This window comes from Rhinopithecus roxellana, chromosome 11, assembly GCF_007565055.1.
Source record: "Rhinopithecus roxellana isolate Shanxi Qingling chromosome 11, ASM756505v1, whole genome shotgun sequence".
NCBI lineage: Eukaryota > Metazoa > Chordata > Mammalia > Primates > Cercopithecidae > Rhinopithecus > Rhinopithecus roxellana.
In genome coordinates, this window is record NC_044559.1 from 107,290,143 (window position 1) to 107,306,990 (window position 16,848).

Genomic DNA, 16,848 nt, shown 5'->3' on the forward strand with positions numbered 1-16,848 from the left:
ACTGATCCAGATCCCAAGAGAAGGTTCCTGGATCTCACGCAAGAAAGAATTCAGAGTGAGTCCATAAAGTGAAAGCGAGTTTATTAAGAAATAGAGAAATAAAAGAACGGCTACTCCATAGACAGTTGCCCATTTTTATGGTTATTTCTTGATGATATGATAAACAAGGGGTGGATTATTCGTGCCTCCCCTTTTTAGACCATATAGGGTAACTTCCTGACCTTGCCAAGGCATTTGTAAACAGTCACGGTGCTGGTGGAGTGTAGCGGTGAGGACGACCAGAGGTCACTCTCATCACCATCTTGGTCTTGGTGGATTTTGGCTGGCCTCTTTACTGTCAACTGTTTCATCAGCAAGGTCTTTATGACTTGTATCTTGTCTTGACCTCTTCTCTCATCCTGTGACTTAGAATGGCTTAAGCATCTGGGAATGTGGCCCAGTAGGTCTCAGCCTCATTTTCCCCAGCCCCTATTGAAGATGGAGTTGCTCTGGTTCAAACGCTTCTGACAATTGCTGTTCTGAAACCAGGAAACAGAGTCAGGGAAGTCGGGTGATATGCTCAGGTCTCACAGCTAGTCAGTGTGGGGCTGTGATTGGATCCCCAGTGATCCTATTCCAGAGCCTGCACTCTTAGCACCCACAAAAGATGCTCCCCAAATCATGGAGAAGTGGAAAATTCTTCCTAGGTCAAGGGAATAATGTGAACAAAGGCAGGAATGTGCAGTGTCCTCTTTATCTGGCTATCTTCTACTGGTTCTCCTGTAATCAATATTGAAATTAGCTAGAAATTCAGCCTCCTCCCCTTTTTGTCCTTCTGTATCCCAGCTCTGTTTAAAATCGTATCTCTTTACTCCATCCAGAATTTTACCATTGGGGCAACTCAAGCCTGTCGGGCAACCTGGACCCGACAAAGCACATCAGGCATACCTATTCCATCTGTTAAATTCCTCTGGTTTTCTAGCTTTTAACCTGAGCACACCACTTATCCTCTGCTCCTGAGAGCCTGGGAGCAAAGTACCTGAACACAAGACCAGAACTTGTAACTCACAGAAGTCCAGAAATAGACTCAGCACGCTGGAAAATACACACAGCATATGCACAGCAGGGCACATATGGCATTGTACTGTGTGCCTGAATTGTAGGTGTCTCCGCTGTCCTGAAACACGTAGCCTCACCAGATTTTCTGAGCCACAGGCCATGGACTTCGTTGTGAAATTAAGAATTGGCAAAATGTGAACAGTAGCTGGATATTTGACATTGTCATGGCAATATTACTATACTTTTAGCTGTGATAATGGTATTAAGGACATTTTTTCTTTTAAAAGAGTCCAGGGTAGGCACTGTGGCTCACACCTGTAATCCCAGCATTTTGGAAGGCCGAGGCGGGTGGACCACCTGGAGTCAGGAGTTCGAGAACAGCTGGCCAACATGGTGAGACCGTCTCTACTAAAACTACAAAAAAACCAGCCAGGTGTGGTGGTGGGCACCTGTAGTCCCAGCTACTCGGGAGGCTGAGGCAGGAGAATGGCGTGAACCCAGGAGGTGGAGCTTGCAGTGAGTGCAGATTGCACCACTGCACTCCAGCCTGGTGACAGAGCAAGACTCCATTTCAAAAAAAAAGTAAAGATAAGCTGGGCATGGTCGTGCACGCCTGTAATCCCAGCTCCTTGGGAGGCTGAGGCAGGAGAATCACTTGAACCTGGGAGGCACAGGTTGCAGTGAGCCGAGATTACACCACTGCTCTCCCATCTGGGTGACAGAGTGACACTATGGCTCAAAACAAAAAAAAAATACTAATCTTTTAGCGGTTCATATAAAAATAATTTAGTGTTGGGGACGTCGGGGAGGGAAAGGGGTGGGGGAATGGATGAAACAAGATTCAGGCTCATAATCAGTAGATGTTGAATCTGGGTGAAGGCTACACAGGAGTTTATATTATTTTCTCTACCTTTTTATGTATGTGACATTTTCCATAATAAAATATTTAAAAAAAAATCAGATCTGATTGAAGGAGAAATCAGAGTGGGGCAAAGACATCCTTCAGAAGCTACAGTGTAGGCACCTGCAGAAGAGCTTTTTTTCCCCCCACAAAAGACCCAAAGACACTTTAAGCTCCTTGGCAAGTGAAGGGCCTTTGATTCTAGCAATTTGTTGAAAATCATCTCCACTATGAGACAAAGTCAGAACAATTATCCACAGCCTGAGATGTGTCCACGTTTACATATTTATTTGGGTTTAGAGAGACAACACAGATAAAATACTTGGATCATACACAAGTTTATATTTGGTAGGAAGAACAGGTTGCCACATGTTGGTATATTTTATGTTTTTATTTTTTTCTGTCTTTAGTAATGAGTAATGTTGGGGGAATGTCGATGTCATTCAGAAACACCAATTTGGGAACAGTAGCTTGGCACACCTAACTAATAAATACACAGTGTTTGCATTTAGCATTTGAGAACAGAAGAGCACGTGCAAAATGATACCCAGTTTGAGGTTCCTCATCCTGCTACTATATTTACACCTGCGCCTTCTTTGTCCATATTCTGAAGATTAGCAACTACTCCAGTGCCCAGCAGAGCCAACACCTACGATTTTGGCAGCTGGTGACACTCCATAATTGGTAACGTCTGTTCTCAAAGACATAGTGGTGTTCACCTTGCATTTTTTGAAGTTGCACAATTCTCAAAGGAAGTTTCTCAGTAGGGGGCTTAGCTGAGGGCATGTTCTCTATTAGAGCCGATGTGGAGGGCATATAGTTAGGGGAGAGAGAGAGAGAGAGAGAGAGAACAGGAACAGATGCAAATGTAGTTTTCATAATATCAAAGTTCAATACAGCTACCACACAGAAAAAGACATATCAATAATATATTGTACAAGCTTTTACAGGAACACATGTTGATTTGCAACACTGTACAGTTCAGATCTAAAGTGCACAACCCCAATCTGAGGTGACAAGACAGTATTATCAAGATAATAAAGGCAACACAGTCAGACAGAATTGATTTCCTTTTCTTTCCTCACATCCTGTGACGGTATATGAAGTCCATACCATGCATAGATCTCAGATAAAGACATATCACACTTGTTTGTTCAAGTATTTTAAATGATAAACATGATATTGCTGTATAAATGAAAATGGCCTTGTCAGTTCTGATTAAAGCTAAAACCAAACTTTTCTAAGATTTGTGAAGAATGGGCCCACATAAAGACCATGGCACTGGGAATTTGGGCTAATATTCAAAATAATCTCCCTTCTTCCCTCCCTCCCTTCCTTCCTCCATTTCCTTCCTTCCTTCCTTCCTTCCTTCCTTCCTTCCTTCCTTCCTTCCTTCCTTCCTTCCTTCCTTCCTTCCTTCCTTCCTTCCTTCCTTCCTTCCTTCCTTCCTTCCTTCCTTTCTCCTCCTCCCTCCCTTCCTCCTTCCCTCTCTTCTGACCTGATTACACATCTCCTTTCAAGATGACTTATTAAACTACTGGGACCTACTAGGCTTTTATTTGCTTTTTTCTTTGGGCTACAGTTGGCAAGGATTTCCCTGCACAGGCCTGAGCAAGGCTCTCAGCCAATTTGAAGGAGTACTGGGAAGGGGTAGGGGAGTGGGGAAGAAGAGCTATTGTTTTTGCTAGAATTGTTTTGCTGGAATTTCATATATAGGCACAAATTGTCCTTTAAAATTTTACTATCTCATTAACCTAAAAAGCAGCAGCAGCAGTTCACAATCTAGGATCTGTAACCCAAAAGATAAAGCATCCTGGAGTAGAGCAGGGTTGGTTCACCAGGGCATTGGGCCCCACTGTCTTCTCCAAGAAGGACAGCTGGTTGGATCAATTAGCATCTCTGTCTCTGAAGTGGAACCTTTGGGCCTGAGGCTCCAGAGAGTCGGGCAGCTATGTGCTTATTCTCAGCAGGCCAGGCAGTTTTGAGAAAGGAAAGGGATGCTTGGCCATTAGACAAAGCCTAGAATGGAAGGTTATTCCTTCATGAAATTCTGTGGCACAGATGAAAGAGTTTACTTCTAATTGTCATAGTGAACCCATTTGCTTTCTAGACAGAAAGGGCCTGAAGCTGTGTTCATATCAAGTTATCACTGTTTTTGCATATAACCTAGGAGAAATAATGTAGGGGGAAGCTTATGAAAATTTCAGATGGCTGGATCCTGTGGTTATATTATAGGGCATTTCTATATGTTATATTGTAGGGCATTTCTACCTGTTGAAGGGCAGGGTCTTCTCTCTTCCCTTGTATACCTGTAGTCTGAGTATTGAACTGCCTGGTCCATTCAGAAATGGAGAATGTTCCTAAATTTGCATTTGCAGTTTGCATATGAATCTATTGTTCTCCTATCAGCACTTGGAATCTGACAATGTGTGACCCCATAAATATCTATGGAAGCCTTTGTTAGCTCAGGTTTTTCTATCAGGTTCGCAGGGAAAGAAGGATGTTTTAAAAATACTATTTTGAATTCTAAGGATCTTGTTATTTCTGCACATTCTGGTCACTTTGGATCTTGATGGGAGATGGATAAAGGAAAATCTTAAGATAATGCCTCAAAATCTAGGGTGAGAGGCTGCTCATTTCATGGATGAGAAACAATCACCCATGGAATATAAATTATTTATTTTGGGTCCCAGTGGTAGGCAGTCTGGTGGGAGAGACTTTGTGGGGAGGAATGGGGAGGGGATGGAAATGCGCAACTGTCCTGAAGGTAAATTTCTCTTTCCTGGACAGTGGTAATATGGTGCCAGGATGATGTCATTATTGTCCCACAGAGATCTCTTCTCCCAAGGCCAACTTTAATTTTCTGGGCTCACCACATTCTGGGAATATGCTTCATTCCTCTTTGCTCAGGCTGATTAGGTTTTATTTTTATTTTCTCTAATTAATTCAAATGACCTAATAAAAGAATACTATTTGGAAGATGCCTCAAGAACGAGCATCCACCTTCTGTTCAAAACAGGCTGAACTGGAAAGCAGAATAGAGACAATTACCCTAATTTAATCTGAGATGAAGCTTGGCTTGTCACACTTGCAGAGTGAGTCCGCTAAGAGTAAAAAGGGTGGAAAACTTCAAGGGGAAGAGAATCTTATTGCCAATGGGATCAATTATTTTAAAGAACTTGCAGTATTCTTTTGTGTTTGTTTTGAAATACTAACTTCAGAGATGTGATAAGCCATAACGTGTAGAGAAAGAAGGAATAATACCTTTTAAGAATTTTGTGGGTCAGTGTTTCAAAGTAACTTTGCTAAGTGTTTTACTGTGCCTCCATTAAGAGAAAGGAAAAAAAATCTGGCTTAGTTTCTATATCTGCCCCTGCAGTTTGTATAACCCATATAAAATAAAAATCTATATGTTACAAAATAGGATATCTTTTTTAATATATATATTTTCCTTTTGTAAAATTATATGTATTTAAATACATTTGAAATGTTGCTATAGGTAAATTAGAAATTTTTTTCTAATACTATGAAAAAGGCAAGAGTTTTTATTGTCAACATACATTTTATATTTACTTTATCCTTTTCACTGCACCCCAAAGAACCTTTTATGATTCAGGGGCAATTTGGCACTATTCAGTCCTACTAGTCTGAAGTGAAAATAAAGTTTGCTTTGCACACTATATTAAAATTAAGAGAAGTATTTATAACAATTTTAAGCTTTTCCTGATTGATTAGAATATAGCCTTTTGTCACTAATTCTTAGAGAGGTATTCTAAACTTAAGAAAGGACTTTTAAAAGGAGCAATGTCTTTTTTTGTTTAATTTTTAAACTCTACTCTACTTTGACACCACAATATAGAAATAGATTTACTTTGGAACAAACTACAAATACATTCACACAGTTTGTGACAACTTAATTGTCTACCTAGAGAAGTGGAACAGCTTGGTGAGCAAGGTTATTATAAATCTTGTCCAAGACGTTCTATTTCTTCAATCAGGAAGTCAATGTCTTGGTGAGTTGCTGCGGGGTTTGAGATGACCATGCGGAAGAAATTGACCTTGTCTCCCAACGGTTGGTAGCTGACCATTGTTGTTCCATACTCCATCATTCTGGCTTTAATCACTGGAGCCACCTGTGGGACAGACCATATCAGCATGGTGACTTTCTCCTGGGACTCTCCCCTGAGTCAAAGAACCCAACAGCAAGCAGTGTCTTTAGTTTTTAGCTCAACAGTAGGAATCTTACTTGTTTTCTCTTGAAGGAGTTACCTCCAAGTTTTCTTGGGATCAGAGAACTAGAACAGTTTAACACATTCAAGATCCTGCAGGTGATAAGAGGAATAAGTGATAGACTATCAGGTGCCTGCCACCTTGTCCTTGACTTTCCAGTTAGTGTTTTGGGAGGACGAGATGAATCTAGTATTGGCCCCAGGCTAAATGGGTTAGCAAGACGTTTGGGGGTGTTTTCCCGCCACAGTAAATTTAAAAACATTGGTAATAAAACAGTTCAGAGGATTGTTACCAAAATGTAAGTTTCAGTATCAGGTGATATATGAAGATAAGCAGACTTTTGGCAACTTTCTTGAAACCCTAGAGCTTTCTAGTTTCTTTTCGTTCTCTTTTTGCAGTGCCTCACTTTGTAAGATATACTGAAAGATAATCCTTAATAGTGATAATGAATTAGCTGGGACAAAAAGCTGAACCCACAAGGACTTAACATATGTTGCATATCACAGACAGGATAGCATACCATAGACAAGATCATACTCTATTTATGCCAGATTGTTGATTATAGCCTCAGATAGTTCTCGATTGTGTATGAAATTAAGTTTAAACTCTAGTTCAGTTCAGAGACCTTTCATCATCCATTTCTGAGGCCTCATCTTCCACCGTTCGCCAAAATGAATCTTCAACTCTGACAAGACTCCTTTATTAAATATCCCTTGAATTTACTATACGTATTTTTGTCCCTTCACACTTGTCATCAGTGTCACTATGTCATACTTGTTCTCTGTGCTTAGAATCTATCCCTTTTCTCTTCTGGTTCATATCCTACACACACTTCAAGATTCCACCACAGTCCTAGAACTGCTATGAAGCCTTTCCTGACTTCTAGTGTCCATCAGTAGCTCTCTTCCTTTAAGCTGTAAACATATGATCCATGATCCTTCCCCATAGATTCTGACTATATGCTAATTTCCTACTATCCTCTTACTTCTGAGCAAATACATTTTCTTTCTGTACCTCAACTGTCAGGTCCTGGAGGGCAAACACAGCGTCTTCTACTCTGTTTGTTGTTGTTGTTTACCAGCACAGTGCTTGGTACGTGTTGGGGGAGTCCTAAATTCTTATTGCTATAAAGAGTAGCATAATAGAAACAGCTATCTAGGAAGAGGCAAAAACTTAAATCATGTCTAACCGTACATATAATCTATCCACATATATTTATCACTGGAGTTTGTAAATATATAATATCTGATCTTCATTGCTGCAAATGGTAGATAGACATCAGAGAAACTTTTAGACTTATTTGAGTTTCATGTGGTCAGAAACTCAGTTCAAAATGGAGACCATGCCTTCGATCATAGCTGGATTTATCTTAAATGGACAGTTCAATTCAAATGGAATGCTGTTATGAACATGTGATTTATAAACATCAACTCTTAATTAATCATTGGTTTGTAATGAAGTTTTCATCTTCAAAGTATCCAATGCATAAAATCAGCAACGTTCCCATTGGGTCCAATCATTTGTTAGTTACCAAAGACAAAGTCACCGGATAGACTTCACCTCACTTCTCATTCCGAACCTAATTTCCTTATCTAAAAACGAATGTGGATGATGATTCCAGCACTGAGATCTTCTGACTCTAGGTTGAGTTATTATATCCCTTCCCACCCCTTGTTCCATGGGGAGGAATGTTTCTCCTGGACTGATCCTTCTTTCACCTAAAGCATTAAGAATGTATGCAGAGCACCGGACACATCCCAGGGAATAAATAAGAAGAAGAATTTAAATATCTCAAGTCTGGGATTAACTTCTGAAAATAGATCTACTAGAATATTCCAGCCAAAGGGACATGAAATTTATCCTTTGTGTTGTGAGGCACGTCAAGTCAATATGGTTCCTGCGAAGATAAATCTCAAATTAGAAAAGGAATTCCAAATCCACTTGGCTGCAGGAATTTAAGGACAAGTCACATAACTATTCCTTAGTTTTATTTGTGTAATAAATCATGCTTGCTCTTTAGAAGTGATAAAATAATGACAGAGCTTTACTAAGTAAATTAAAGTCTCATTTAGTTTTCATGGGCAATCCAAGCAAAAATACAGAAGAATGGCACTAATTATCAAGGACAATCATCTCTAGCTTTTCAGATGAATGCAAATCAAAGGTTAAAAGATTAATGCTAACAGTCACAAGCAAACAGATTTTGGCATAAAGTAAGATTGAATCCCCTCAGTTCCTGAAGCAAGCTGAATTGGCAGAAATCACAGCTGTCTAAACACATATGACTTTTGGTTGCTTCCAGAAAATGCAGATGAACTAAAATTAGCTGGAACATGAACATCTACTTCGTGGTATATTCACTCATTGCAAGTTAAGAAGGAAAATAAGATTCGGACTATTCTGATGAATATATGTGATCTGTGAGGCCAAAATAGACATTCCCATATCAACTAAGATGGGTCCAGGGTTCAGGGCCTGGCTGGAGGGCAAATTGCTAAATTCCTAATGATTGAAATTCCCTAACAATAGGTGCTATGAGACCCCCTCCTCACCCTGATTTACTACCCAGACCACTATAACTCTGACTGGACAGAAGACTGACCTTACACACATTCTTTCCTGGTAAGCAACTGCAGACCTTAAGCCAGTTTGAGCAGCTTATAGACACGGTGCACAAACTGTGTTTATGTCCTACAGTTCACCTTTTGATGTAAAGAGCCAAATTCCACCTCATTTTAACACTAAAACCCTGCCCTGAAGTGAACATGGGATGTATGCTACATATATGTTTACTCATTCTGCATGTGCTCAGCTCCCCTCATAAATATGGATAGCTTTTCCCCAAAACCTACTGAATATGTATGACTCTACTGTGTGTTACAGGCCCTGTGAGGCATAAAACCCAACCTGCCCTTCCCCTCTTGGAAGAGAGGGCACCTTCCGCACATGCTACAGGCTGTCTCTGCCTGGTTTGCAAACTGGTATCACCAATAAAGCTCTCCTTTCTACTATTTAGCCATCCCGGTGGTCTATTGGATGAAATACATAGAGATTTCACTTATTTCTAGGCTTTTGTATTTTTTGGTTGTATTCTTAGTTTTCCTAAACGAAGAACGTGAGTTGAGAAAGAGTGGTCGCACGTTGAAGAATTCACTAAAGGTGTAGTCAACAAGAGCTCTTTGGGGCTGCCTTAAGAATTTTAGGGTGTTGTCTTCTCTCTTGTGCCGTTAGCTTTTTCAGTCCTTTAGAAAGCAGTAACTAGGGGACTCTTCCATAATTGGAATCCACATTTGTCTCTTTCAAAGAGGGTGCATAGTAAAGCATCATGAAATAAACTTAAAAGATATCACAGAAATGTATTTTTCACTATGTCCTAGAAAACCTCTTTGTTTTTACATTTTGGAAGACTGCAAGAAATTTTTGAAAAATGTAAAAGCAGAATAATTAAATGAGAAATTCTAAACCATTGGCTAGGCTTGGTGGCTCATGCCTGTAATCCCAGCACTTTGGGAGGCTGAGGTGAGTGGATCACTTGAGGTCAGGATTTTGAGACCAGCCTGGCCAACATGGTAAAACCCTGTCCCAACCCCATCCTGACCAAAAAATATAAAAATTAGTTGGGTGTGGTGGTGTGCACCTGTAATCCCAGCTACTCAGCAGGCTGAGGTGGGAGAATCGCTTGAACCTAAGAGGTGGAGTTTGCATGAGCCGAGATGGCACCACTGTACTCCAGCCTGGGCAACAGAGTGAGATCCTGTCTTAAAAACAAAACAAAAAAAATTCTAAAATACTAAAATTTCACCAATTAAATCCTCTATTGCATTTAATAACACAGACGTTCAAAGAGTCTGTGTTAAATATAAGGCCAGGCTACTTCCTTACAAATTTAGTATTAAATCCACTGCTAACCTTTCAAAAGTCCACCAATCAGTGTAGGACTGTAAAAGCTGACAGAACCAGATAGTGATCAACAATAACAAAAATTAAAATAAGAAGATGAAGAACCAGAAACAGAAGAGGTCCTCAAAAGACCAGCCCTTTTGATTCTTGTTTGGTAAACATTGGCACAGCCTATTTGCTGTCCCTCCCTGTGTCTAAAGCATGGTGCGGTGTCACATCCCCATAATGCCCCAAACATTCATCGTCTACACTGCCTCAGGGACAAAGCGCCATCTGCAAGATCATAGTCCTGACAGGGCAGGAAGCACACTGACTGGATTCTCGTGTTTACCACCCCCATGAAGGTATGACTGTACCTGCTTTATTTATAACTTCTGTTATCCAAATATTTGTCCTCAAACTAGTGCATTCTGGAAAAAGGCTTACAAGCCACTGTTAGGTTTCCTAAATGTTGTTTCCCTTCCTTATTCTGGAATATGCCTAAGGTATTTGCTATAGATGGAAATTTTCTGTCCTCCCAAAATTTATATGTTGAAATCTTAACCCCGCAATGTGATGATATTAGGAGGTGGGGCCTCTGGTAGGTGATTAGGTCAGGAAGGCACAGTCTTAGAGGCCTCAGAGAACTCCCTTGACCTCTTTCTGCCATGTGAGGATACAGGGAGAAAAAGGCCATTGATGAACCAGGAAGTAGGGGTTCCACCCAACACGGAATCTATAGGGACCTTGATCTTGGACTTCCCAGCCTCTAGAACAGTGCAAAATAAATTTCTGTGTTTATAAGCTACCTAGTCTATATTAGTCTGTTTTTGCAGCCCAACCAGACTAAGATACAATTTTAGCCTAACAAATGATTTTTGAGTTCCTGCTGTGGACTACAGCTATGAATCAGGCAAGATGGTACAAAGAGTAATTCTCTGCCTTGTCTTGTCCAGAATTTAACTTTGTTCTTTTGGTTCTCATAAACTGCACAGGAAACTCCACATTTTCCCCATTTTGGGTCTATATTGGCATGGACCAAGAGAACTCTGTGCAGTGATCTCCATCATGTTCTATATCTGCGCTATCCCATAAAACAGCCATTGGTCACAAGTTGAGCAACTGAAATGTGGCTAGTGCGATTGAAGAACCAAATTTTTAGTTGAATTTAAATTTAATTTTAATTGATTTAAATTTAAATATAAATAGCCACATGTGGCTATTACTACCATATTGGACAACAGATTATTTCACCTCAGTTTTTTTCCCTCTGGGACTGTGTGTGTGCATGTGTATGAATATTTTACTGGTTCCTGGACATTATACTTTAAGGGCGTCACACTTAATAAAGAACTTTACAGAAAGTCTGAAAAAAATCATTGGCATAGATGAACAAAAGTTAAACTTGGTATTCATGTGGTTCTATTTTCGTTTTCAAATCTGAATTGCTGAATTATCTTGATTACAATAATAAAAATGGAGAAAAATCAGGAGAATTCATTTTGTAATCCCCGGAGATTTTCGTATTTGAATCATCAACAGTATAAAAACAGTTTACTAATATTCTAATTGCCATCTCCAGGAAACAATCTCCATCCCTATTCCTCATTACAGCTCATACGAGGTGCTGAAACCTAGGAGGCATTTATAGAGTGATGTTTAAACAGGGGAGTCTCCGAGTTGATTTTTGTTCAGAAAATGATGAAAAAAGTGTTTTTATTCTGTACTCCCATCTTGCTCCATTCCTCAGCCCAGTGATAATGGGCTGATTCAACAAATGAAATCAGCCAAACTAGTCTGTAGATTCTCTTTCTGGTCAGTCAGTTCAATAAGGAAGTGAAAGGCAAGAAGAATGGAGGCATCTAATTTCTAACTAACTGGTTAAAATAAGTCATTGTTAAGAAATTTTACATTATGAAGGTATACCATAAAAATTCCAGGAAAAATATGTATTTTTTCCTCTTAATGACAGCAGACACCCGCACCCCCATTCTCGTTGTTATTGCCTGCACTGATCATCTTATCCAATGCGACCTCTACTCAATTCCCTCCCACCCTGTGAGCCTGGTTTCCAGGAATGAACCAACTTCACTAAATCATCAAACACAACCACAGCCCCTTCCACCTCAGACACATGCACCACGGATCCAGGGTCTAGAATCTTTCTTCCATTTTTTCCTCTAGATCAGGGGTTCTCTAGCTGAGCTGCACATTAGAATCATCTGGATAACTTTCAGAATCATTCCCAGGCCCATCCAAGCACAATCTGATTACATTTTCAGGGTGAGACCTGGTCACTAGTGTCTTTTATAAAGTTTCTGGATGATTCTAATGGATGACCAGGATTGCAAATCACTACTCTAATTAGGAGGCTTGGTTTAAAGACCTCAGCCAAGTGGAAGTTTTCTCCCGATGAGAGTTTGATCCTAGGTTGCTTAAGGGCAGATGTTAACATGTAAAAGCTTCAGTGAAGGTTTTATAGCTACACAAAATTCTCTTCTTCATTTTACACAGAAGGAACTAAAGTGTTCCCAAAGGTCAATGAGGCAGCCCAAACTCCTGAGCAGTGAAGGGACAGCCTGCGGGGCTCTTGGCAGTGACTGGAGGAGGTTCCCTCTTTTATGATAAACGAAAAGAACCCCCAAACCAACCAAATCAACTCTGAGATCCAAGTCTACACGACCATCCCTAGTTTCGCACGGTGACAGGTCCTGCATACTCGCTTCGATGTGCATTGTAAGCCATATTTCACCCGTGTATAAGTGCTAGGAGCAGGAGAGGATGAAAGATAAAGGGTGTCTTACTGACCACAGTACAATTTAAAGCTCAAGCCCTCAGACTTTCTGTGAGATTTTGGGAGTTACATTTTCTCCCTGTATGTCAGTTTCTCCATCAGCAAGATGGGTGGACAGTCCTTCCCATGTCAGGTTGCTCTGAGGCATTAAGTGACCTAACACCTGATGCTGAGCTGGGATACAATACACACTCAAAACAGTGGCTGTTATTATTGCTCTTTGCCCTCCTACCTTCTGGGGGTCATCACAGCTCTAAGGACACCCCCAGGATAGCCTTGATCTTGGCAGCTCAAGAGGGTCAGCAGCAGCATTGTTTGCTAACCATTTCTGGTACCTGAAGTCTCTTTTGTGCTTGTAACTGAGCGCCAATTTCACTTGGAACAGCAATGAACTTCAGCAATGTCCTCGCTGCTTTGTGAATGCCAGCAAAGGTTATCGCCTGACTACTTCTTTTAGGACATCATAAACTCACTCTCAGAAAACAAGCAAATAAAGTTGTTAAAAGTCTGCATAGGTCGGGCGCAGTGGCTCACACCTGTAATCTCAGCACTTTGGGAGGCCAAGGCGGGCAGATCACCTGAGGTCAGGAGTTCGAGACCAGCCTGGCCAACATATTGAAACCTCATCTCTATTAAAAAGACAAAAATTAGCTGGGCATGGTGGCGGGTGCCTGTATTCCCAGCTACTCAGGAGGCTGAGGCAAGAGAATTGCTTGAACCCAGGAGCTGGAGGATGCAGTGAGCTGAGATCATGCCACTGCATTGCAACCTGGGAGACAGAGTGAGACTCCATCTCAAAAAAAAAAAAAAGAAGAAAAAGAAAAATAGAAAAAAAGTCTGCACATACCAGGTTCTATACGTCCTGGCTCTGTGGGAGTCCACAGACGGGAGTGGGCCCATGCACCCAGGTGGGCTCTCTCCTAAGGCCACAGGCATATGTCATAAAGAAGAAGTGCACATGAAAGGCTCAATACACACATGTATCAGAGGAACTTGGAGCACTGACCTTTGAGAGGCGACTCATTCTCTCTTCATTGTCTTCCAGAGTACGCAAGCTTGGAGGAATGTACCAGAAGCAGACATTTGTGTGCTGAGGCTACAAAGAGGAAAGGAAGATTCACATCTGGCCCAGGCTGGCAATTTTGAAAATTCTAAGAACATTTCAAATCGATGTATTCAGCAGGTTCACAACACAATTCCCACTTTTCAATCAGGAATTGCCATTGGAGGGCATGATTTTGACAAAGTTCTATGGACTACTTGGTGAGTTTGGTCTTTATTCCAGCGCGGAATAGCTACCCCATCATCCACCACTCCCCTCTGTGACAGTCCCACTTACCTGGACAGCACATCATTTACATCATATCAGTGATGAGGGTTGGAACTGACTAAACTTTCTGGGATTGTAGAAATCCAAATACATACCTTCCCGTCAAACACCATCTCATATCCTTCTCGGTTTTTTATGATGTTGTATAAATACTCTGCCAACTCCAAACATTTATCAACATGTGCTTCAAACCCGGTAGTCCCCTAGGTAAGAGAAAGACACAGCTCATTAGGCAGGCTAAGAGTGCGCAGGAAGTGATTTCCCTGGAGACTGATGGTCATCCTGCCGCCTCCGTCTCAGTCCCGTCTGGCACTTTCCCGACACAAGGCTGTTTCCACAGGCTTTTTCAGCGCTGTTTTCTCTTTAATGCTCTCCCCGTCAGGTGCTTTTGTTCCCTTTCATTACTGCTTTCTACAAGGGACTCCTTTTCTTCCAGAGCCTCCATTCCCCAGGCAATTAGTTTGACTACTCAAGGGGAAAATGTGCCTCTGCTATTCACAGGAGTAATCATGGAAGTCATTAATAACAGGAGGGCTGGGCTACTCTCTTCCTGCAGATAAAAAGCATCACTAGAGACCCTCCAGAATGCCTGCTTAGTCCCTCTCCAACGTGTACATTTTCCGTTCCCAGAGCCCATCTTTGTCTGTCAGTGTACCCGATATGGAACAAATTGGGTAGGTGCTCATTGAATTCTTTGAACAAATGGATGTAGGAAATTTAGGGAGTACCCAGATGCTTTGTTAGCCGGTCAAGCTCTGTAGAGTTCTCCTTTGGGGGCAGATAAATGACTCATGTGTCTATGATGAGTGAACATTATCACTGAGTTCTTTTAGTTTCTGGCTCTGGAAGCCGTGGATCCAGACTTAGGAAAACCAACACAACAATCTTGGACTGGAGCTGTTTAACTGACATCGGGACACACAAGAGAGTTACTTTTCAAAATGACTTTCCTCTTATCTCCTTGGATGTTTACTGGGTGCTGATGGAGAAAGCTTAGAGAAAAAGCCAATGCTCATCTCAGAAGTACTTTGAACCTGCCTATCAGTAACTTCTCCAGCAGGGAACCTAGAGAAAGCAATTGTAATGGAGATGAGATGGGCCCACTTGCCTGTTTCATACAAGATCACATCATCTCAGCTAAGGGTGCCCAACAGAGCCCAGAGACTTGTGATGTATGAAGCAGGTTTAAGAACAAGCTGCCCTGGAGAAATCAAATGGGTTCAGAAATTCACTTATTTGGAGACTGCTGCCCCAGCTGATTGGCTCAAGGAGGTTGATGGGTTCCTGATGCCTCCCCAGGAAGGGCTTGGGCTGATGCCTGATGCTTGGCTAGCACCCATACCAGGAGCTCTGTGTGTCTGTTGGTGCTAAGGAGATTATTATTGGTTTGGAATGACTTGACAGTTTGGGTTCACTTGGGATGGACTGTAAGTAGAAGGGAGGGAAGCTGATTGCTCTTCTCCAACCTGGATCCTTTGGACCAGTCTGGAGCTGGGTTTAAACTTTTGCATGTCTGATCTTGGCTATGGCATGACCAGTCTGACTCTGACCCTGTCCTGCTGAATAGCATCGGCTAATCTCTCTGATCAGATGGGAATGATGATGCCTCTCTGATTTCCCATGAAGAAGAATTTGCACTGCAACAGCAATGGGATTACTAAAGACCAGAATGTGAGACCTCTGGTTCCCCTGGTCTGGGACCTTGCTATGGGGATGATGGGGTCGTGTGATTGCCCCATTAGTTGGGGGCTAAAGACATACATGGGGAGTGACACAGAAAACTCTAGTGTGCCCTGGGTGCCTCCTGTTCATATTGAATATTTATGGGATTAAGATCCACATTTTATTTTCAAGGTTTTGAAGGCTTTTGAGAGATTCTTCAAAATTCTTTCATTCATTAAATACTTTCATCCATTAAATTACATGCCACGCAGCTCTTACGGTGAGAATGACAGAAGCACATGTCAAACTTTATCAGGGATCACGTCCCCATAGCCTGAACCCCTGTGCAGGATGCTGAAGGCTTGGACAGGCACTCCTAAGTGAAAGGCTGGACTCCAGTGTCAAGATTCCGCTGGGGGAGTTTCTGGAGAAAGATGGTTTTATTTAGCTCCTCCTGACTCACACACGTAGAACTAGTTTAGATTGACCTGGCTGCAACACATACTCCATGAGGGCACAGGTTTATGTTTCTTTTGTTCACTGTTAAATCCTCCACATTCTGAGCAGTGCTGAGTGCATATTAGGTGCTCAATGTGTATTTGTTGAATGAATAAGTGAATAACTTTGAAGCCTTTTACAAAGTATGTTCTGAGGAATGATCTATATCAGAACCGGATTATTTGTGTTAAAAATGTAGATTCTTAAGCCCCACCTCAGACTCCCAAACCAGAATTTTAGGAAGATGAACAATGTTTATGTGATCTTCTTCAGCAACCTCACCATCCAAGTATTCAGCTGCTCCCTCCATGTGGTCTTGGGGTTTAACATCTTGAGAGCTGGTCGTGATCATTCTCTGCTTCCTGAAATGCTTTTATAAACATTCTCAGGCCCCAGAGACAGTGCTTTTGAAATAACTACTGAATCCCTTGCTGTTATCTCAATTTTTGCTGCTCCCACCCTAGTTCAGGCTCTGTTACTTCTCACCTGGCATGTAGCTCCCAAGTTGCCCTTCAG

At 41.5% G+C, this 16,848-nt stretch overlaps 1 protein-coding gene across 1 annotated transcript in view; it reads right to left on the reverse strand.

Annotated features, from left to right (window-relative positions):
* Window positions 1–2,202: 2,202 nt before the first annotated feature.
* Window positions 2,203–16,848, reverse strand: part of GAD2 (glutamate decarboxylase 2) — a 90,492-nt gene continuing 75,846 nt past the window's right edge. The window contains exons 14-17 of the mRNA XM_030940805.1: window positions 14,268–14,375; window positions 13,849–13,938; window positions 5,865–6,072; window positions 2,203–2,730 (exon numbers count right to left, since the gene is read on the reverse strand). Of these exons, the coding sequence (XP_030796665.1) occupies window positions 5,899–6,072; window positions 13,849–13,938; window positions 14,268–14,375 (372 nt within the window). The 3' untranslated portion in view covers window positions 2,203–2,730; window positions 5,865–5,898. The remainder of the gene's footprint in view (window positions 2,731–5,864; window positions 6,073–13,848; window positions 13,939–14,267; window positions 14,376–16,848) is intronic.